Genomic DNA, 22840 nt, shown 5'->3' with positions numbered 1-22840 from the left:
GAAAAAAGTATATATGCTATATATATACAAAAATTATAAAGATACAAATGAACAGATTTCCTACTTAATTTAATAATGCGAAAACACTGGTCCTCTATCTGGCAAAAGCAAATACGACAGTTGTTGGCACTGCTGACTCGTTTGAAAATCCAGGTATTTCATTTAAGAAGTTGTTTAATGATGGGAGTTTTCAAAAACTGTAGGAGTTATGGGGTTCACTGGATCATCTCCATTCCTTTCACTGCTTCCTAATCTCTTTCTCAGTTCTCCCCAGTTGTCTGCTTGCCTTTGAAATGACTGACCAACGCATAGGCTTCCCATTCACTACGATCCTGAGGGGAGGTGCAGAGAAACAGCATCCCCGCAGAGCTGCACGCAAGAGGGCCTGACAAAACCACCTGCCCCAAGAGAGATGGAAAACCTGACATCCTTCAGGAGGCCGAGACCATTTCAGACTTCTGCCCAATTAAGCTATTCCACAGCACTGGTAGAATTAAGCCTATATTTAAAAGTGGACTTAGAGAAGTGGGGACTAAGTATCAGGAACCACAGGCCAAGTAAACTCTGAGTTGGATTAAAAGCCAGAATGCCTAGAAAATGGCCATCTGAAGATCCCGCCTTTGGCCTGTGCTCATTCCCACAAGGGCACAAATCTGGATGCCCACAGCTGGACCCTGCTGTATGTGGGGGTGTGTGGACCATCTGGGACTTGAGGCTGATGGGGCATCCTGTGACCATGGGAAAGCCTGCAACTAGAAAGCCCACAGCATGAAGGGGCATAATACTTAGTACGCCGTAACTATTGCTATTACCTCTTCCGAATACTTCTAAATGCCAAACCCATCAAAACTAAATGAAAACCAACACCAAGTACTTCTCACCTAGTCAACTAATAACAGATTGATCGAGCTGTGTATGATACAGGCAGATATTAACTCTTATTCTGACCCAATTACATTTTGTCATGAAAACACACTGGATCGAATCTGTGCATCAGAGTCCAGACAGACCAGAGGAGCCTCATATAAAGGAGATCAGGAAAACACACAAAAAATAGTCTGAAATTTTGCGACAAATGCAACTAAATTTAAGGAGGTACATAAATATTTACAAAATAGAAATGGCATATCAATGCACAATGAAAATCAACACTTTGCCCCTTTAGTTAGTTCTATTTCATAAGAACTCTTTTGGTATTAATAATAATTAAAAAACAAAAAAAAGGTCAAAGAGGCAATGGTGGGGGTGGGGAGCACATAATACTTCTCCCTGTTTAAAAATTCTGTACAGTAATTTCTAAAAATAAACTAAGGCAGCTTCATAAATTAGCTGGCTCAGTTTCCACTGCAGGGTTTACATAATCCTCTGAGAGTAATCAAAAGGTTCTTAAGATTTTAGTACAAAAATCATTCATGAGTTGGTTAAAAAGTTTCCATTTCCTTTTTGAAAAACCTGTTCTTATTAAAGACTAAAAAAACCAAAACAAAACATGGCATGTAAACACCATTCTTGCATAAAATCCTGCTCCAGAGAACCATGATTTGTACATTTAAAAAAAAAAAAAAAAATCCTCCCTCATTTACATTCACAACAAACTCCCATTAGGAATTCTGCCGTGTGGTGATGAACAGGAAGGCTGGGTGCATGTCCAGCTCGGTGTCTTCTGAACGCGCTTCCCTGGCCCTCTGCACATCCTCTCTGGGAGAGAACCGCCAGCGGCACAGTAATGGCACCAGGAGCCAGTGGTGCTGGGGCCTCTCGGTGTGAGCAAGCGAATGTCTGCGCACATCTCGGCTCCGAGAAGAAACCATCAGTGCATTCTCCACACCAGGCGGATGATGTAACGTAACAGTCGCAAGATAACCATTTGTGGGTGGTCTTCGGCTGCTTGGTAATTGTTAAAAAATACCTGAAACAACAAAAGCAAAGCTTTTTAGTTTCTTCCTCATTATTTTTGGGGGGATGGCCATATTTAAGTGAACCCATCCCCTCTTAATCGCTACGGAAGGCACCCCTTAAACAGCACTGTATCATCGAAGTACAATTCCTGAGATTGCTGAGGGGACTCATCTGCATTTCTCCTGCAAAGGGGAGATGTCACTACTTAAATGGCAGCCGCACCAAATGATTTTCTCCTTCTTAAAATAGAAAACTAAAGCAACCAAAAGAATGGTTAGGGAACTCAAAAAGAATCCCTGAATCTCCAAATCTCAGTACAGGTGCCAGAGAAAGGTCATCCTCAGTCACTGGAGCTGGTGTCCACGGAAGAGGCCAGGGTGGGGGCGGGGGACAGAAGAAGGAAAGAATGAACTTGGCGGATGTGAAGGAATAATCTTACTACCCAAGTTAATTGACATTCAAATACGTTTCATACTCCCCCAAGAGTGTGGTGGGGGAGAGGGAGACAGAGCAATTAAGCACAACAAAAAAGCCTCTTTGCCAGCGACCACTCTATGTTCAAAAGGAAATCACCAGATGAGGAAGACAGTCTCGTGTGTGGCTTAGTCATTTAAGGAAACCACCAGGGCAAGTTGGAAACGGGGCGGTGAAACAGGGTGTAGCTCATGGCACTGAGGCAGATGCCTTCTGTTGCCGTTTTTGGCTGCTCGGAATTCTGTCTTGAGCTTACCCACAGAATGGATTAGAACCTGGAAGACACGAGAACTCTGGAACCTTTAAATCATCTTGCTCTGTCTCCGCCTCCCCCACCACACACCAGGTGTGGGAGGGTGGGGGTCGACTCCACCTTGTGTCTGTGACCATGGGCATCCGCTGGGTCAGTGTTTGTCCAGCGAGCAATCAGAGGCACACCACTGCATCACTTTATTTAGCTTCTTAGGGCAGATTACCCCAAATCACTGGTTTTGCAAATAAATTACAGCTCCCAGAACGGTCGCCCTTCTTGCTCTGGAGGGGATGCTCCCAACGTACTGTCCATCGCAGGAACCGACTGTGAGTCAGGCTGAGACCATTGTCCCCTCTCAGACCCCAAACCTCCCCCCGAGACAGCAGCTGTGTGCAGAGCTCTCCCCTCCTTACTGCTGACACAAGCTCTCAAGGCTTGTCTGACAGAACAGAGCTGTGACAAGGCTAGGGCACTTCCCGCTTCCTTCCAGAACAAGACTGGAGGAAATCACTTTATATAAGCGACTCCTGAGGAGGCACGTGTAACCACAGGCTGCGATTTTTATCTGTTTTACACACAAGATTGTTTTGTTTTGATTTAACTTTCAAAATTACTTTGCTGCTTCTGTGTGAGAATAATTTAGGGGAAGGTAATTTTAGGGTAGAGCAGTATTAATAGGTTGAAAGAGGCTTATTCAAAATAAAACCATGACTTACTGAAATGAAGAAAGCATATGGTGTGATGGGCTAAGTAATCGATCCAAGGTGGGGAGTCTCCTGCCAGCCTGGTCACTGCTGTCCTTGGTGTGAATAGAGAATGGGGGCTGACACTGAATTTCATATGCCAGTACTGCAGTGTATGAGGAGCCCCTTCCACCCACCCTCTGAAGACAGCAGACGGACAACGGTGGCTGTGACCAAGGGTAGGAAGAAGTCTCCTTCCAAGGGATGTCTCTCCAAGCTCCTAGAGCTCTGCTTTCATCTCAGATGTAAAGAATACAGGAATACTCAAACACACTCTGGGGAGGGTGGGTGATGCAGGAAATTTTGGCAAAAGGAATGCCCAGTTGCTGACTAATGAGAAGATGCTACAGCACCTCAGTCTGCAAGGACGCCAGATGCCTGTCCTTTCAGACGGCGGGCATGACAACATGGCACATGCTTTTAAGCCAGCGAACAATTGCTCTTGGACAACATTCAATGGAGGAAGTCATGACCAGTGATTCAAAGAGCTGTGCCAGCCCAGAGAGCCCTTGACAGCTGGCACAGTGGCTGAAGCTGCTGCTGGCTCAGCACGCACAGCCCATACTGCAGAAAACAGCTGGAGGACGTGCAGCGCCTATTTCCAGCACATTCACTGTTCTCTAATACCTGCAGCCATAAAAATCAGTGTGGTCGTGGGAGCTCATGGTCTGGGCCTCATGACGCTAACATGGGGCAGGTGGCCCAAGGCTGCGGCTGGGTGAGGATGTGGAACCACGGCCCCAGGCTCAGCACCATGTAGCTCGCCTATAGCAGCAGCCAGCTCAAGGGCTCCACACACAGGAGATCTCCCTGCCATGTCTACACGAGGAACTGCTGCTACAATTTAGCTCTTAACTCAGGGCCTTTGGTTTGGGGTAGCTGAAGGGGTTAGGAGAGAGTTCAAAGCAAGCACACACCCAGTGGGTTCGGGAAATCGCAAGTCAGGCCTAAAAATGACAATCACAGTGTTGTGTGGGTGTATGTGTGTTGGGGGTGAGGGGAGCACTTGTTAAATGCAAATGTAACAGTAAGACTGACCAAGCACTGTCATTTGCTGTGCCAGTGGTCCCTGACATTTGATGTGGGCTAAGGAGGACAATAACAGCACACATAAGCAGCACCATTAGTAGCAATAATCCCCAAGCCTTCTTCAAGACCTGCTGCCTCTGTGGAGCTGGTCTTCCCGGCCAGCATTCAGGGAGTCTCTGTCTGCTCAGGTGGTTCTGAAACAGGCAGAAGGGGCACCTGTTGTGTATCAGAGGTTTATTTAAGTTCTGCCACCCCAAAACTGAACAATATAAGAAAAACAGACTGTCTTTCCTGATTAGAAGCATTTGAACCAAAGATTAAAATAAGTGCAATCAGGAAAGAAGCTTCACCCTCCCCACCGCCAAAACTTCTGGATGTTCTCCTTTGTTATGGCCAAATCGTGTCCCCCAAATTCATACGTTGCAGTCCTAACCCCCAGTACTTCAGAAAAGGACGGTATTTGGAAATGGGGTCTTTAACAAGGTGATTAAGTTAAAATGAGGTCACTGGGGTGGGCACTAATCCAAGGTGTCCTTACAGGAAGAGGAGATTAGGACACAGACATACACAGAGGGAAGAAAGACCATGTGAAGAGACACAGGGAGAAGGTGGCCACCTACAGGTCAACAAGTGAGGCCTTGGGAGAAACCAACCCTGCTGACACCTCACTTGCAGACTTCTGGCCTCCAGAAACTGGGAGATAATAAATTTCTGTTGTTTAAGCCACAATGTTTGTGGAACTTTATACCACTGCCCTAGCAAACAGGTACACCCCTTCGTTCATGCTACTATCATTCCTGGTCCTTTACCCTTTAAGTGAAAACAACACTTCTTAGGTCAGAGAATGTTTGTGGAACTTTATACCACTGCCCTAGCAAACAGGTACACCCCTTCGTCCATGCTACTATCATTCCTGGTCCTTTACCCTTTAAGTGAAAACAACACTTCTTAGGTCAGAGTTGACTAACTTCAGTTTAGTCTAAATCACAAAATATTTTAGAAAGATATAGGATGATGACTCGTTCAGGTGAAGATGATTTATTTTAAAAAGACAAACCTGTTACTAAGTATAAGCAGTTTAGTGACAGGTACTACACCTCTCTTCCTCACGTGCACATACACAAAAGCACAGGTGCCTGGAGAGCAGGGCCCCGTTCTGCGGAGCTACATGAGGGCTAAGTTACTTGGGGCAACTGACTTTTATGGCCATCCCACATGTCCACAGGATGACCCTTCAGTGCTCACAGCTTTGTCTCCTTCCTGTGCCCGTTCCTGATAGCCTACACCCCTCTCCAGGTGAGGGGCTCCTGCCTGTGTCACAGCAGGGCCTGACCTTGCAGCACAGGTCCACGTACCCACCAGGTCTGATGGGTGAGGCCTGTGTCACTAGCACAAGATAGTAAACAAGATAATACAGCAAGGACAATTCAGAGGTGAATAAAGTGAGAGATAAACAAAGCAAGAGAAGTGCTTGCCAGGCAGGCAGGTGGGTAGCCGGGCAGGAAGGCATGGGGGCTCATTTTTCCAATGAGTCTGGAAGGAAGAAGAGAGCTACCTGGAGAAACGACAGGAGAAAGGGTCTTAGTTCCAGGGAGAGAAACGAGCTGAGCAACGGCAGGAAAGTGCATTTGAGCAGGGAAGACAGCTCAGAACAAGTAATACTTTAAATGGTGCATAAGTATTTGATTTCTCATAATAAACCAGAATGAGAAACTATGCCAAGTTACAGGGCTGTTCCCCATAGGCTAGTCCCCTCAAAGTGGAACAATGCTGGATTCAGAGTTTCCAAGTTTCCCTGATATAGACCTAGGCTGTCTTCTCTAAGAGATGAAAAATGCTCTCTGAGACACTGTCAAGAGCGTCCCAGCAAACAATTCCTATACAATTCCTTGTACGCCTACATGATGCCCAGGGAGAGACTATGCCAAGGGAACGCCCAAAGCACAGCAAGTCCATGCCGACTTTCCAGTGGCTAGGAGCGGCCAGCACAGCGTGGGACACAGCACAGGATAGGAGCATGGACACCCCAACTGAACCACTGCCACCCTGAGATACAACAGGCAGGGCTGGGGCTTGGTCTGGAGGATGACTGGACATAGCCACAGGCCACCACTACAGCTGTAGCACCAGGACCACCTGCAATTTACACGTGGGACAACCAATCAAGTATCAGGGAATACAATTACATTTTAATGCCAAAATAATCACAGCAAAACAATGCTCTCTTGCTCTGTCCAGGGAAACAGGTCTTTGGGAAACGAAAGAGGCCTTGATGCCAGGTTGCCCCAGGGACCTGGTCAGGGTGACCATCAGACACCTGCAGAATCAGCTTCAGCACCTGCAGAGATGAACTGGCTTCTGAAAAGCTGCCCAAGGTATACCAGGCCTTCAGACTCTGTGTGCCCAAGTTAGGGACAGGAGAATCACCCACTGCCACCACTAGATGAAACAACTCAGCACATACTTTTCAGTTTTCATAACAACCCTGTGAGACACTGTAGCTTCCCCCATGCCATTCTGCCAACAGAGAGTCAGGCCAAGAGGGCCAGCAATTGGCTAGAGGTGGCAGGGCCCAGAAGGGGACTCCCTACCAAGAAGGCACACATCACCTGAGATAACACAAAGCTCCCAGAAAGGAAGGAGGTGACACGGAAGTTGGAGTACTCCGGGAAGTACAGAAGTTAAGAGGGGGCTCTGGAGCCAGCACTGCCCGCTCCTCACAACTCACACGCCAGGTGTCCAGGACTGGCCTGTCACTCCTCAAACCAGAAGAAAGCCTTGCTTTAGGTTGAAATGAGGTTACTGACCGAGCTTGTGGAGAGAGAATCGAGAACCACACCGAGTGATTCCAATAACTCAACTTGGGCTTCAGCACAGCGTGGATCACAAGCCCACCAGTCCATGCTCCAAAGGCAGGGCTAGAACGCGCTGGGCCAAATGATGCAATAAACACGACACACATGCACACTTAGCACTGCCTGAAGGGACTTACAATAAAAATACACAGATATGCACAGCACAACAAAAAGAAAAGTTGAGAGAGATGAGAAATGACGTCAAGAAAGAGACTTATCCTGGGAATCAGGGGCAAAATTTGCTGCAAGAGAGCCATGATTTAGGTGAGAGTGTCCTGGCAGTCAAAGTAACAAGGGAAACAGACACTGTCCTCATCATCATATCTAAGCAAGTTCAATACCAAATTCTAAGAGATAACTCAAAAAGCAAGGTATACCTATACAACTCGTGAGAGTGTCCTGGCAGTCAAAGTAACAAGGGAAACAGACACTGTCCTCATCATCATATCAAAGCAAGTTCAATACCAAATTCTAAGAGATAACTCAAAAAGCAAGGTATACCTATACAACTCTGAGACTCAGAGGAATTTAACTTTTTCAAAAACAAATCTTTAAGTGATAATATATTACAGAAGACTGAAGTCTTGACTATGTGACCAGGAAGGACGCTGACAGAGGGAACCTCTGCTCCAGTTTTGGGCAACTGAGGATGCGATATCTGTCCTGGATGGTATTTGTCCCCCATGGACTGTGGGACAGAGGACCTGGGATGGACATTCAGGAGCCCAAGAATACCCAGGGACCATCACGGCCATCTTCTGGGACAGTGCTGAGCACTGCCATTAATCAAAGGTGGCAGAGTGGGGTGGGGGACATGAAGTCACCCTGTGATTCTGAAGGAAGACCACCCCACCTTTCTACCCATTCAACCAGCAATCAAAACAGTATTTTAAATGGCAACAAGTAAGGCAGAGATCAGACAGAAAAAGGCCCTGCATGTGATGGGCACAATGAGAAGATCTTCAGGAAGATCTGGCCTCTCTCCACTTTCAGACCAAGAACCACAGTAAATTGCACCCCAGTTATGATTTCAGTGCTGTTGTCAGACCAATGCTGCTGCAATACTGCCCAGTGACCAAATCCACTTTCTATTCATCACCACGGCAACGGGGCATTTGCATAGCTTGTGCCTAACTCATTTTGATGTCACAACAGCTGTGGAAAGGCTCCAGGGGAGCTCCTCTCCCAGATGTGGTATGGTGCCTCCACCCCAAAACCAGAAGAGCACACTCCTCTAGCACCATGAAGCTCACAGAGCTGCAGCTGATCTGCTATGGCGACAATGTTGTATTCAAAATTCACATAAAAACTACATTTGCATGAACAAAGCTTTTATCCTATTTTTGATGAGTTGTTTCAAAGGAACTGTTACAGTTAAAGGCTTTTTGTAGGACAATCACTTCCCAAGTTCCAGTGGGGGCTGCCATGCATTTGTTGTTCTCTGGGCAGTGCAACACACACCTCCACTTTGGGGAGGGGGGGATCTCTAGATTACAAGACTCCAGGCCCAATGCTGTCTGAAATGAACAACTCTGACCACCACCTGTCACTCTGACCACCCACTGCCTTGGAAGTCTGTCACTGTTCTACGGCCAGCCACAGAGAGGTCAAAGACTGTTCTTACATCTCCAGTGTGAGGCATGATGAGATGAAATATTAAATTCAGAGCAGGAACAAACTGTTCCGAAATGCCCCAGCCCCAGAAAAATGCTAAGTGAGACATAACATAGTTTAACCACAACCCAAACTTCTCTGCTTTGGTTCAGCTGGTAGAAGTCTAAGGAAGGATGATGTGGGAGGTTTCTTGTTTTTGTACGTCTGCACAAGGGACAAGCCTTACTGTGTGTGCATCTTCATTTCCTCCTTAAGAGATTAAAAAAACCCAGTTGGACCTCCCTGAAGTCCCCCTCCAGACACCTGCATCTCCTAATGGTTCCATGCTAATGGCCTCTGACCCACAACTGCAAGAAAGCCCTGCAGGTGTGTGCACCTGCCCGACTGAGGGAGCATCACACGTGGTACGATAAACACAGTGGCCCTTGCCAGCCGCCCATTCAGCCATTTAAACACACACCAGGTGCCTCGATCTCATCTCACACTGCGCACGGCCCAGACAGACACAGCATGTGTCAGTGCGGTCAAACACACAGCTTGTTTAAAAGGCAGTTCCAAAGTACCTAGAAGATAGACAGCTGAACAGAGTTCCTGGTGTCACCCTTTCTAAACACTGAAAACCAACAGAGATGTTTCAATTACAGGTCAAGTTGAGAGAAAACAGAAAAACCATGACAACAGAAGACACTTTTCTAGCTCTCTCTCTAAATGTTCTCATTTAATCTTCCCCACAGCCCTAAGGGATAAATAAAAAAATAGGCTTCCCAATGGTGAAGTGGTAGAGCCAGGGTTCCAGGTCTGACCCCAAAGTCACTGTGTTTCTTCATGAGACGTGTTTTCCTATGAGATCACACTCTGTCCTCCACAAGTCACAGAAAGCTCTTGTTCAAAAACCTCATTCAAAAAAATGAGTTAGGCACAGTCGAGATAATACAAACCACATGCTCTTCTGAAAGCCTCGGGGAAAACCAGAGCGCTCATCGCTCTCGTCACTGCGCTTGTGGCATGGAAACGGCATGGCATAAGGCAGGCATGGAAGGCTCCTGAAACTAAAATCCCAAACTGCCTTCTCCAACTCTAAGGAGAACACTTGTTAAACCTGTAAACCGGCTCACTGACAGATGGCAGGCACCAGTTTATCTAAGCTCCTCCTGACTGCTTTTGCTATGAAAACTGCCGTTCTGTAAACTCATGTGAATTATGTGTGGGGCAACCCGTCATGTCATGAGTTAGGTCTAGTCTGAATTTAATACCTGATATGCATATTTTTCATTATTCTTTTCTCAGACAGCAAGAGAAAATAGCTTATTTTATTAACCCCCAACATTCAATTAAGAAAGGCCTCCACAGACTTCTCAAAACACACATCTCTGGGTTTGCATTCAGTCTGTGTGATTATCAAGCAGCTATGATTGAGGCCTCTCCCTTGTACATAATTTATAGAAGAATGATTATCATTTACAAAAACAAGAATGAGACAGCACTGAGGTTTTCACTTCTTAGGAAGGATAGTACTTCAAGTTCATATACAGTATAGAAAAATGCTCATGTACTGACACTTCAACTTTTGTTTCCACCAAAACCAGTCTGCGGGCCGCCTTTTCCACCCTACTTTGTCTGATTCAGGGCTATGCCAAAGTCTGTGCACATAACTTAATTCATGCCTGCACATGCCCTGGATGGAAGTAGGAAGCTGGCAGTGTAAATAAAAGATGCACTGTTTCTTGTGATCAGACAATGAAAGGGTTTTCATTCACTTCTTGCCCCATCTAGAGAGGCTGCCGTAGCTTCACGTGCGGCTGTCTGCACAGTCCAATGCCAGGACATGCCCAACGCACTGTTGACCGAGAGCAGTCTACCTGTGCACGGAGTGACTGCGAAGCACTTAAGAAGCCACAGAGGGTAAAAATGATCTCAGCTTTGGTACTGGGGTGGGAGAAGGGCACTGTTGACCGAGAGCAGTCTACCTGTGCACGGAGTGACTGCAAAGCACTTAAGAAGCCACAGAGGGTAAAAATGATCTCAGCTTTGGTACTGGGGTGGGAGAAGGATGATGCTGGTTGCAGAACAGGTCCAGTTACTCCAAGAGAAAGTGTTTTTATGATTTGAAGGCCCTAGCACCCTCTCCACAGCCTTGGCCTGCAGCCCCAGCCCAAGATCCCACCCAAGTGGACACGATCCCTGCAGAACCAGTGCTCCACATCTGCAGAGGGCCGCAACCTGCACTTGCAGACACTACCTCCAGCAGATGGACAGACACATGTACTCATGTAGTTTCTGAGTGATGGGAGAAACTGGCGAAGGCTAGTAACTAACAGTAAGAAACCTGGCTGTCTTGTGTTGATGCACCCACCCATATGGCTTCAAGGAGCAGACTGCAGACATACAAACACTGCACCACCAGCAAATGCGAGCTGCTTACCTTCTTCATAAATTCCAAAACAAAGATGTCACTTCTCTGAGAACTTCCCTTTGCTCCAGGTGCACTAACATCCCCGTCTTACCTGAGCTTCACCGACAGCCCTTCCTCTTGAGTCTCACAACTGTGTCACATACAGCAGAGCTGGATACCAGGAGCTGTAAGGTCAGTACACCGTGTGGGCATAGTTCATTCAGCAACAAGTGTCTCTGAAGAGCTCTATGACCTCCATGACCCCTGGGCTTTGTCCCACAACATGTTGTACATGTGCCTGGGCTACCAGGGCACCAGAAGGCTGCCACAGGCCAAATCTGAACATTTGAGCATCAAAATAAATATTGAGAGTAACCCACTGAATACAACAAGACCCATGAATCATGTTAGTACACTAAACAAACATACGGGGAGAGCGGAAAGCTCTTCCTCCTTCATAAACTCTTTCCTTCCATTACAAATGGAAAAGTACTAACTTTACAGTGGAAGACACGCCTGTGATCAAAGTTTGCCCTCCAGTCACAGGGCGAATGGACATCATGTGCCTCCCAATGTGCTGACGGAGGCATACGAACCCCACCTCTGGAGTATTCCTGCCAGAAATGCACAACTCGAATCCCATCACATGGAAACATCGGACCAATCAAATTCAGGGACAGTCTACAAAATCACAACTGCTCTGACCCTTCAAAAATGTCACTGTCGTAAAAGACAAAAACTGAGAAATGGTTCCAAATTAATGGAGTCAGAGACAACACCTAAATTCAACATGCAATCCTAGACCAGATGTTGGACCAGAAAAAGCCTTTTGGGGGGGGGGGGTTGTCTAAAAAGTACACTGTTGAGACAATTGGTAAAGTCTGAATTAAGGTCCATAGATCAGATAACAATACCATAACACTAATTTCCTGATTTTGATAATTACACTGTAGTTCTGTAAGAGAATTTTCTTATTCTCAGGAAATACACACTGAAGTATTTGAGAGGAAGCAAAGGGGTATCAAAACTGGAATTTGTTCTCAAATAGTTCATAAAATAACACGCACATGTGCATTAAGAGAGAGAGGGTTAAAGCAACGTGGCAAAATGTTAACACTGGGGAACCTGAGGTGGGAGATACAAGGCTCGTTGTCCCATTCTTGCAGCATTTAGTAAATCTGAAATTATTTCAAAATAAGAAGTTAGCAGAAATCCACACAATGTGGAGTAGTGAAACTCCTGCTGGATAGAGGGGGACTGGCCGTTCTGCCCCTCGGGGTCACCTGGGGGAACTACACCAAGCTAGGAGAAGAAAGGGGACATGCACCAGGACTTTGCGCTCACCTGTGCCTCTCTCACCTCCTCGTTCGAGGATCAGCCTCCACAGCTCCGCGTCATACGCTTCCCCACCGCCCTTAAGTGGACTGAACACATGACAACTACACGACAACTTCCTCTACTTCTCTAACTGGAAAAATGGGAAAATATCCTGTCAGGCTTCGCAAGGCTCATGGCAATGAAAGACCAACACTTTAGAAAATGTACTGTAATATACTGTATTAAGCAAATAAAGATACTGAATATTTAAAACACTAACATCCATCCTAAAGCAGTGCAGCCATGTACACTAGCTCAAGGCATAGTAATTCCCCTTCTGTTGACAGCAGGTAATTTGAATTCATTATTTTCCAAAACAGCCTCCCATTTCCTCCCCAGATTTCTGCCCCCAGTATTCAACAATGGACCATTAGTGTGATTACAGACAATGGACAGTTTTTAATCCAACAAGTAACAAGACAAGCATCTGTGGTACTTGGGTCATTGTGTCACTATTCAGAGTTTCAGAGTCTGGTGTTTGGAACTGGCAATTTATAAAATCTGAAGAATATATTTGCCCTCGTTGTAGAAAAATTAGGTTATAATCTAGACTCTATCTCTACTCCTTCCCCCAATATCCCAGGCTACTAAGCTAAAGCCCTTTAATTATTAGTGTGGACTACATTTTCACATTGGATTATTGCTTAAGATATGCAAAATAAGGTGAATAATTACAAAATCCTGCAAATACTGCAATGAGATTAACTGAAATTTATTTTACTGAAAGCATGGGGAACAACAGGTCACATGTCATTTGAAAAGCAGACATGGCCATCTTAGGGATACACTTGAACACTGAACTGTGGAACAAGGCCTGGAGGAAAGGGAGGCTAGCTGTGGTCTGTCAGATGCTGCCAACTCATCCTCCGTGGAGAGGGAAGGCAATGAAGGCAACCCAATGGCCTGTGTCTCGTCTGCACGTGCTGACCCACACACGCCAACAGCCGTCACGAGGGGATGGCTGTGGACGTGGAAGTGCTCCCATCCCCACGCCACCCTTAGCCCATTTCTCCTCACTCACCACTCGTTGACAGGCCCACGGGAATGCCGAGTGCAGCCATTCATTCATACTTCATGGTTTAGAGAGAAACGTCTACAAAATATCCTGATCCTTATCTAGCTCAGCAGCCACAGGCTCTGACATAATCCCTGCGGCTAGATGGCTGTGCTGGCTCATCTCAGCCCCCAGAGCTCCTGGAAGTACACGGACTTTGGTTGGGGGCACCAGGGCCCACCGCCTCATCTCTTGTGGGCAGCCCCATCCACGTCAGACCCATCCTGGGGGCACCTACAGAGCCCATCCCACACGGGGGAAGGAGATGGGCCCAGCATGATCACTTCCAGGCCCATCAGGAGTGATCTGCAGGATTCTGACACAGCCCCAAATCAGGACTCGAATGCATTTGCCTACCCTTGTGAAGAGCACCATTTCCACCCCACCTCGGCAAGAGGACTGATGTCCTGAATACACCATGGTCCTGCTTCTCATGAGTTCCTCTCAGTCACCAGGAAAGAGCTAAGTCCAGCCACACACAGGAACCTCGAAATCCTTTTAGATAACCAAAGCTGTGGAACTGGGGGGAACAGTAACCTACTGGCAAATTACAAAATCAACCAACCTTCCAAAAAATTCCCATTTCAGATGTAGGCTGAGAAAGAATTTATGTTCTTTGAACTGGTACATGTCAGGTGGAGGATGCGTCAAGTATCTTGCCAGCTAAAGACAGTATCATAAGAAATTCCAAAGCCCATCCATCAATGTGACACTTCTCCTTTAATGACAATCATTACCAGAGCACACTTCCCTTCAAGTGCGCACGCACACACACGCTTGCGCACACACGCGCGTGCACACACACACGCGCGTGCACACACACACCCCAAAGGAAGGTAGGAAGAGGATCTGATGTGTGTTTTCAGAAAGTCCCTGACTCCCTCACAGATTCTATACTGAAGAAATAAAAACTCCCTTATAATAGGAAAATGTGTCTGTTATTTGTCTAAAAGAAGCTTGAAAGGCACTGTATACAGATAGGTAGATAAGAATGATTCAAGGCAATTAAGAGGTAACGTCCATTTACTTAGCAACAGCTAGCTAAAAACAAGACTAACATTTAGAGTGGGACAGCAACATCAGGGTGTCCTAAACACAACCACCCTCCAGAAAAGAGATACTAAAACGAATCTTTAAGAAGTACTTATATGAAGCAATAATGTTCAGAAAAAAATACAGCTAGAAGTGACAAAATAAGGATGAATGATATTAACAATTGAACACTTTCTACTAAATAATGTGTCTTCCTTTTGGATCAATCCACAGAAATACCTTCCTATGAGGTGTTTGAAAAAAATGTGAACAAGACAAAATTATGTTCTAATGCACATTTGCTAGCATCCCCATAGAGGGAGCTGCTACCATGCTCACCATGGTCCTAATTCCCAGAGTTAGAGCCCACACATTTTAAAATATCCCCTGGGTGAGAAAGGTGTCCACATAGTCACATATATTGCCACCAGGCAAAACAAACAAAAAAATACACTATTTCTACAGGAAGAAGATATAGACCCAAATTTTTTTAAAAAATCAAGAACATACCTCAAAATTTAAATTTGTCAGCCAGCTTCTTAATTAAAGTTTTTACACCCCAAATTACAGGCTATCAATTAATGGCCTCCTAATACATTTCAATAAATAAATGTCTAAGGACGCAACAGAGGCTGAGAGGGTAATGGCCCTTGTTCTGATTTGGGTGGCCCACAGATTGCAGGAGGGCTTGCAGGTTAGTATTGGTACTGTGCCCTCTGAGTGATGGTGACAATTTCAAAATTTCTTTAACTTTGACCCAAATTGCCTAAAGGGAATACAGCCACACCCTATATGGATTGAAAACTATGTTAATAATATCTAGGTGTGAACATTCCAAACCCTATAAATATTCCCTTTTTGAACACTGATTGATGTTTGAAGGTCTGTGCTCATAAAATTTGCCTCCTCGTACTGTATTTTATTTAACTGCCACCACTTAAAGTCAGCCATGAAGCAGATGGAAAACAGGAAAGGAGACGTAATGGCGGGTCCCACGTGGGCAATACCTTTCATTCCCAGAAGTAGCAAGTAGTGTTGCGAGTCACTTTTCCTTTTTCTTTTAATATGTTGGAAAGGGGGAGGGTGTGAGGAGAAAGGGGTAAAGAAGACATCATTACCCTCCTTGGATAATATGCATTAAACTCGTCTCCAATACGCCGCAACTCTTGCGCAATCCATATCTCCGGGCGCACATCTGCAGGTTCAGCCTGAGATTGCCGCATGGAAGCTGCACAGGAACAGAAAAAAGAAAAATCACATTGTGGTCCATGGATCACTGAGAAAGTCCCAAAGTTAAGTTTCTAAAAGCTAGCCCATCTCACCCGCTCATGTTTCTGGAAGTTCCTGGACTTCAGGAATTATGATCATGTACTAATGATTACACTGGCAGGGTCTGCTACATGACCTGATTAAAGAATAAAGGATATAGAGTGTAGTGTATTGAATTATGTCCCCCGAAAACTCCCTGAAGCTTGAATCATATCCCCTGAGTTTTATGTATTAGAAACTTAGCCCCCACTGTGACTGTTAAGAGGGTGGGAAATCCCATTCTGGTAACTGAAAGGTGGAGCCTTGAAGAGGTGATTAGACTATAGGACCCTGTAGTAGTGAATGGATTAAAAATGGTGGTCAGCGGTGTGGTTCTGAGGGCTTTAAGAGAAGAGCAGAATCTCTCTCTTTCTCTCTGCTCTCTCTGCTTCCAACATCTTGCAACGTGAGACCCCTGGGTCACTGTCACCACCACTAGATGGACTTTGGACTTCTCAGACTCAGAAACTGTAAGCAATTAATTCCATTTTCTTTATAAATCACCCAGTTCCATGTATTCTGTTATAAGCAACACAAATGGACTAATACATAGACTAATTTCCTTTTTCAAAAGTGGAGATTCAGAATTGCCAGAATTAAAAACATCCCGACCCATGCATGTACACTTCCATTTCCAGAAGCCACTCACAAAAAATGGTACATAAATACTGCCACAGAAATACACTTGAAACATATTAGAACATAATCAGTTAGTCAGTAAAATAACCATGTTGATCTTATTACAAGGTAAAAATTCCTAGGAAAATTTCAAACATCACCTAGGAATGGGAGATGAAATGGTTGTCCCATTCAAAGTAAAATAAGTTAAAACCTGAGAAACCTGAATGAACTGGTTTACAAACAGCCAGTGTTCAGAAGTGCTACCGCAATGCCAGATGAAAGCATAATTGCATGTTTTGCCTCAATATTAATGCAGCCAATAAAGATGGGTTCAAGTCTGCAAACGCCACACGGGGAGAGGAAATGTTTTGGGTCTAAGAGCAAAGGCTTTTTTGAAAGGAGAAAAGAGAGGGAGGCTCGCCCTTTCATTAAGCTGTCACTAACACTCACACCCCATACATTCATCCCTTTGCCAATGAAACCATTAAAGCCATGTGATAGCCAAAAATGAAGGAGAACAAAAATGTGAGCCATCAAAAGATCCCCTCATGCATCAGGAAGATAATATTCTCCACACACAAGGAAAAGAATTACCCTCAGAGGCAAACACTTCAGCAACATGGAGACAGGAAAAGGGATAAAACCGAGAATTCAACTGCTGCTCACATGCAACTCAGGTTAACTCGCTGTGAAAAGGGGCACCTCTACTGGCAATTAAACACGTGTTATGCTTTAACCACAGCAAAATATGCAAAAACCTACGATAATCAGATTTCACAATAACATGAACATAGCTTCCTGTTTTGTGTTTTTGTGAAAGGTGAGTAAAACTGATATTGATACACAGCTCTATAAAAGCACTTAAAAGAAGAGTTTTTGTCTATTCTGTTTAAAACTCCCGCCCCATTTCTATGTCCCCACCCAAGTGAATTTAACAATGATGGCACAAAGACTGAGGGCCTGAGAGAGACAGGGTGTCACACAAGCCCCGCGTGTAGGTGCAGGGGGTGTACACGCAGATCCCCTCCAGAGTTAACTGTGCTCTGTGTGGAAGCCTGAGGGAACACCTGCTAAAGGAGGCTCTGGTGGAGAGCATGAGGGCTTGATGAGGGGGAAACTTCTAGGATAAGTTAGGCATGGCCCCTGAATAAACATCCAATCATATAAAAAGTTACGTTGGCTGCACCTTTGTCACAAGAATATTTCTAACGTTAATCTGTAAAAGTCTACTAAACTTACATTTTAAATGACTAAACTGGCAGAAAACAAAATTTCAGGGTAGACATGATGCCAGGTGATGACGACGAAACACCTTGTTTCCTCTTTCTGGGCTCACAGCTGTTTAAGGATCTACTCTATCACAGGTGCGCCATCGTCACACTTCTCTCCATGTTATCAGCAATCAAGCGTTCTTTCCCTGACATAGAAGCTTTGAAAAAGTTAGCTCACCCTTAAAGGGAAGGAAGGCATTTTTTGTTCTAGACCCTACTAAACAAGGACTTCATGCAGTCTTCCTAAAGGCCCTGCAGGAGATGCACCTACCCATGTACTGCAGTCACATGTCGCTTACCAACAGGGCACATGTTCTGAGAAATGCGTCATTAGGTGACTTCATCACTGTGCAAACATACGAGTGTGCTTACACAAACCTAGATGGCATAGCCCGCTACACACCTAGGCTATATGATATAGCCCGTTGCTCCTAGGCTACAAACCTGTACAGCATGTTACTGTACTGAATACTGTAGGAAACCGTAACACGATGGTATCTGTACACGTAAACAGAGAAAAGGTACAGTATTATAATCTCACGGGACCACTGTAGTATACATGGTCCATCACTGACCAAAACACAGTTACGTGGCGCAGGACCATACAGGTGAGTGTCCAGTGAGCAGGACACCACTTGGCCACTTACAGGCCTCCATCACCCACCTCTCCTGGGCTTCACAGCCCCACTCGTTCCTCCCTATACATGGCTGAGATAGAAAATTGCCTTCAACCCTGGAGTCTGAAATGAAGACAACGCCAATTAGCAAAAGAAAATCTGTGAAATATAGATCGCATGTTTTATAAAGTTCGTAGACTGGTAAAAATTTTTGGCCAAGTTAAACAATGTTTCATAAATCTAGATACTCACTAATTTACTCAACAAACATGAATGCCCATGTGCCAGATGCTGTCCTAGGAGGTGCTCTGCGTACAGTCACAAAGGAGGCCAAGCCCTACTCCCACAGAGCTTACATTCTTGTGGATTAAATGCTTAATTCCAACTAACTGCTAAGTTTCTTCTGGACAAGGATACCTATAAATAAATATACTTTATATTTCCTACACCACAAAACACAAATAACTCCCTCCATTAATTTCCCCCAATCTGTACATGAGGCCTACTCAATTTTATGTGACACCCTTTACTTCTGTCTGTGGTTTAGAAGGTTCTGCTGGGCTCATGCTTGGGCTGGCATCAAAGGAGCCAGTTCTTGTCAGAGGTCAGCTTATCAAAACCTACACCCAGTGAACACATCCACCTAGCCAGCAGCAAAGAGGGAAATATGGAACCTTCCTTGGCCAAATTCAACTCGTTCATCTTAACAGATAAATGCACTGCTGCTTTTTGCAGAAGGAAATAAGGGGATGGCTTGTTTCTCCTATGGAAAAAAAAGTTCAGTAGCTGTTAATGAGCTTAAATAAATACATAAGTATAAACATACCCACAAGGACTGGCTGTGAGACATGATGAGGCTGCACTCTTACCAGTCCCTAAGCAATTCTGCTGCAAACAATTCATAGACCAGACCCTGAGAAATACTACCCCAAAGGCATGAAACCTTGGAGATGCCCTGGAGCCCTGATGTGTGTCTTCAGAGAACATTTAAGAGTTAGGACATTTGTATTAACCAAAGATAATGGTTTGGACCAGGCTCAGCATACACTGTAACTGGCAATAGCTATGGATTAGTAAGCAAGCTATCACCTGCACTTAGGTGTAGTTTTAAAAAGTTATTAAAGAAGTATACACTATAAATTACATTGTGCAAAGGAATCTGATCTGTCTGAGCTACTCTAAGACAGCACCTATGGCTATTTGTTTTTTAAAGGACAGTTTGTTTTTTGAGAAGCAAATACTGTTCTTATTCCTTGAATCTATAAACCTAAAATTAATGGCCAATGTTCATCCTGCGAGAAGACCTAGCCATTATGTACAAAGTAGTATATGGTTATAAAGTAAGATTATATGACAAAAACTCTGTCTTGAATATTTTAAAAGGCTTCTTATTCCTAAATCTTAAAAGGGTAGTTTTAATTTGTGAATACTGCGCATTATTTAACACAAATTTCAAAGATTATTCTCAAATGACAAAATATCTTCTTGGGGAGTGGGGGGAGCTCTTCCTCAACTTCACCACTAGTTTAATGCTAGTGATTGTTGTATTTGGTCTCATACCACATGAGAACCTACCAGAACAAATGATCAGGGTCTGGCTGACCAACTTAGAGCATCAGCCTGTCAGCCCCAGCATTAAGAGTTTTATTACCTTTTGAATGAGTTTGCTTAATTCTGTCCCAGAGCATGAACCACCACAATGACAAAGGGATCCACGGGTATGGTCTTCCAAAGATGTGCCTGCAACCCACGGGGTTCAGGACACGGAATGCTCGAAAAGCACGATGTTGCACCCTCACCCCTGTAATCCTACTTGGGTACTCAACCCAATTACTCCCATTCTAACATAGTCAACCTATCAAAAAGATAGGCACGTTGACATTTCTAGTCTCTAAGAAAGATAAGTATCAAGCATAAATATTTTATTTTGCTATCTGCAATGTGCCTGACAACCATAAATGTTGATACCTGGTCAATAAAACAGCTCTTTATTTTAAACAAAAGCTCTTATTACTAAGTAGGAAGAACACATTTTTAACCTAGAAGGCAATTTTATGTGAACGTAAAACATTCTCCAAAAGGGAAATTCTGATGCTTCTGATGCAAACTTCTGATGGAAACTTTTACCCACAGAAAATGTAGTTTCAGCATTTAAGAAAGCACTTCACTCCATAAACCTGGCACTAAAACTTAAAAAAAAAAAAAACGAAAACCAGTGAAATATAAACTAATCCTGCTCCAAAGCTTCAATCCTGAAAATACCAGACTGCGCCGGAGGGGACTTCCTAGCTCCATGTTTTCTTTCTTACTCATAACAAAAGCCTCTAATGAAAACTTTTACAACGGAATGTGTCAGACACAGGCAGTGTTGTCAGAAGTGTAATATGCCAGCTGAATTTTCATCAAAACTCATAGAAATAACTTTTGAAGTCCAGAATTTACTGGTAATATTATTGACTATGGAAAAATACCATGACATATAATTAACCCATTTTTCTCCACAGGTGGGGCTGAGGAGGGAAGGGAATTTTTAAAGGCCAAAAATCTTCAGTTACTCAAAGATGCATGTTACTTAATTAACAAACTGTTCTGGTTCAGCAACAGAACTCTTTTCCAACTTATAAGGTAATTTAAAAATCTCAAAAGCTCAGCAGTTGAAAAAATTAATACCGTGGTTAAGTGGTTGGTAGTGAAATCAGGCTGGGGTTTTCGGAAAGGACTTTCTGAAGCGCCACCAGCTGAGGCAGGAAAATAAAAAAACGAGATTGTCAATTCATAATGAGCTCAACATCAGTCACGCTAAACCTTCTGATTTCTCTTGAACATCCAAAATCTTCTACTCCAGTTTCAAATGGCAGGTGTTCAAAGGAACTGAAGTCACATTGTGACATTCATGGCCTCTTTCTAAACCCAGTAGTTCTTGCTCTATGACAGTGCTGTGCAGTGACATCTAATGACATGAGCTCGCATGCTGGGGGGAGGCATGTCACACACAGGCATCCAGACTACAACCGCAACCTGGGAACAGGGTTGGCGCAAGCCTCACTTCCATGGGGCAGCTACTGTTTTAGTTCCCACCTTCTCATTACTGGAGCTTCAAGTGCAGCACCAGAAACCAAGTTAAAATTCCTCCAAGTTACAAAACCTCCCTATGAGCTGTCTTCAGATGTTGTTGAGCAACCCACAAATACTTGGGTAGAATGAAGATCAGATTTTAAAGTAATCAACAGGGATTAAGCTCTGAATCCATATTCAGCTACAAACTGAGAAAGGATTTCTTGGTCCCCAAAGAGACATGGAATGTATGACTCTGAAGAAATGTGTTTATTTTAAACACATTTAGACACACTTAGTCAATAAGTGCACACGTTGTCCAGCACTTATGATGTGCCAGGGACTGCGAGGCCTCTCCTTCAGATGTCTCAGAGTTGTCCATCTTTATTCCGAGGAGATTCTTATTTAACCACCAGAGGCCAGGAAGGACCTGTAAAGGACCACTTCCTTGTGGACTCAAAAACCAGCTTTAAACCAATTCCAAAAGATGCTCCAAAAACATTTAGAGGAGAAAGTATCTCTGCAGGTGGCCACTTAGAAGTTCGACATTCATTTGAAGAAATAGAAATTCCAAGATGTTTATTCAACTCAATAGTCTCTTTACTTCAATATCTTCACAAATACCTTTCTCAATTCAGAGTTACCGCAGCTTACAAGAGGAAGGATGCAACCAGCCAGCCCGCTAAGGTTTCCTTATGAAACCCACCTGAGTGATCGGGCTGCCTCCATCTCCAGTTGGCCATCAGGCAAAGGACAGCAGCCGCCAGTTCAGGAAGTTTTGCTGCAGTAAATGCCATCATAACCACCTGTTTGAAATCACACACACACACACACACACACACACTCTCTCTCTCTCTCTCTCTCTCTCTCTCTCTCTCTCTCTCTCTCTCTCTCTCCCTCCCCCGACCCGGGTCTGCTTTTCACTTGCATCACTTTACTTTTTGATGAATCCTCTGCCAATTCCCGTGAGCCATTCATTGGATGAAAATGAAAGCTATCAGAAATAAAATACAAAATGATAAGATTTAGCACTGGTACTCAAAGTTTCCTCAATCTGCTTTTCGCTGGTACACATTTGTGTCAAATCTGGGCAGTCACTTGAATTCAAGACAGTGCTTTAAAAACCAGCTGCTGCTAGGATAAAATGCCACCAATAATAAAGTTTATGAGATGAAGCTGGTGTTTTTATACTTAAGTCTTTCAGTGTGTACTGCCCACTGCCTTTATGTGGCTGCAAGTCAGAAGGT

At 44.4% G+C, this 22840-nt stretch overlaps 1 protein-coding gene across 1 annotated transcript; it reads right to left on the bottom strand.

Annotated features, from left to right (window-relative positions):
• On the bottom strand, positions 1-22379 carry LOC103593865 (bcl-2-like protein 11). The gene is made up of 4 exons (XM_008576959.1): positions 22300-22379; positions 16045-16127; positions 15841-15950; positions 1-1909 (listed from the first exon to the last, which is right to left on the bottom strand). The coding sequence occupies exons 3-4, from the start codon at positions 15943-15945 to the stop codon at positions 1811-1813; spliced, it is 204 nt and encodes a 67-aa protein (XP_008575181.1). The 5' UTR covers positions 15946-15950; positions 16045-16127; positions 22300-22379; the 3' UTR covers positions 1-1810.
• Positions 22380-22840: the final 461 nt, after the last annotated feature.

This window comes from Galeopterus variegatus, unplaced genomic scaffold, assembly GCF_000696425.1.
Source record: "Galeopterus variegatus unplaced genomic scaffold, G_variegatus-3.0.2 Scaffold1431, whole genome shotgun sequence".
NCBI lineage: Eukaryota > Metazoa > Chordata > Mammalia > Dermoptera > Cynocephalidae > Galeopterus > Galeopterus variegatus.
Note: the sequence above shows the minus strand (reverse complement) of the source record. Positions and strands in the feature narration are given on the sequence as shown.

Excerpts from the sequence above, each read along its gene's own strand:
- LOC103593865 (XM_008576959.1), bottom strand. The coding sequence starts at position 15,945 with ATGCGGCAATCTCAGGCTGAACCTGCAGATGTGCGCCCGGAGATATGG. Across the intron at positions 1,910-15,840 it reads ATGCATATTATCCAAGGAGG|GTATTTTTTAACAATTACCA; the intron begins GTAATGATGTCT and ends TTGTTGTTTCAG.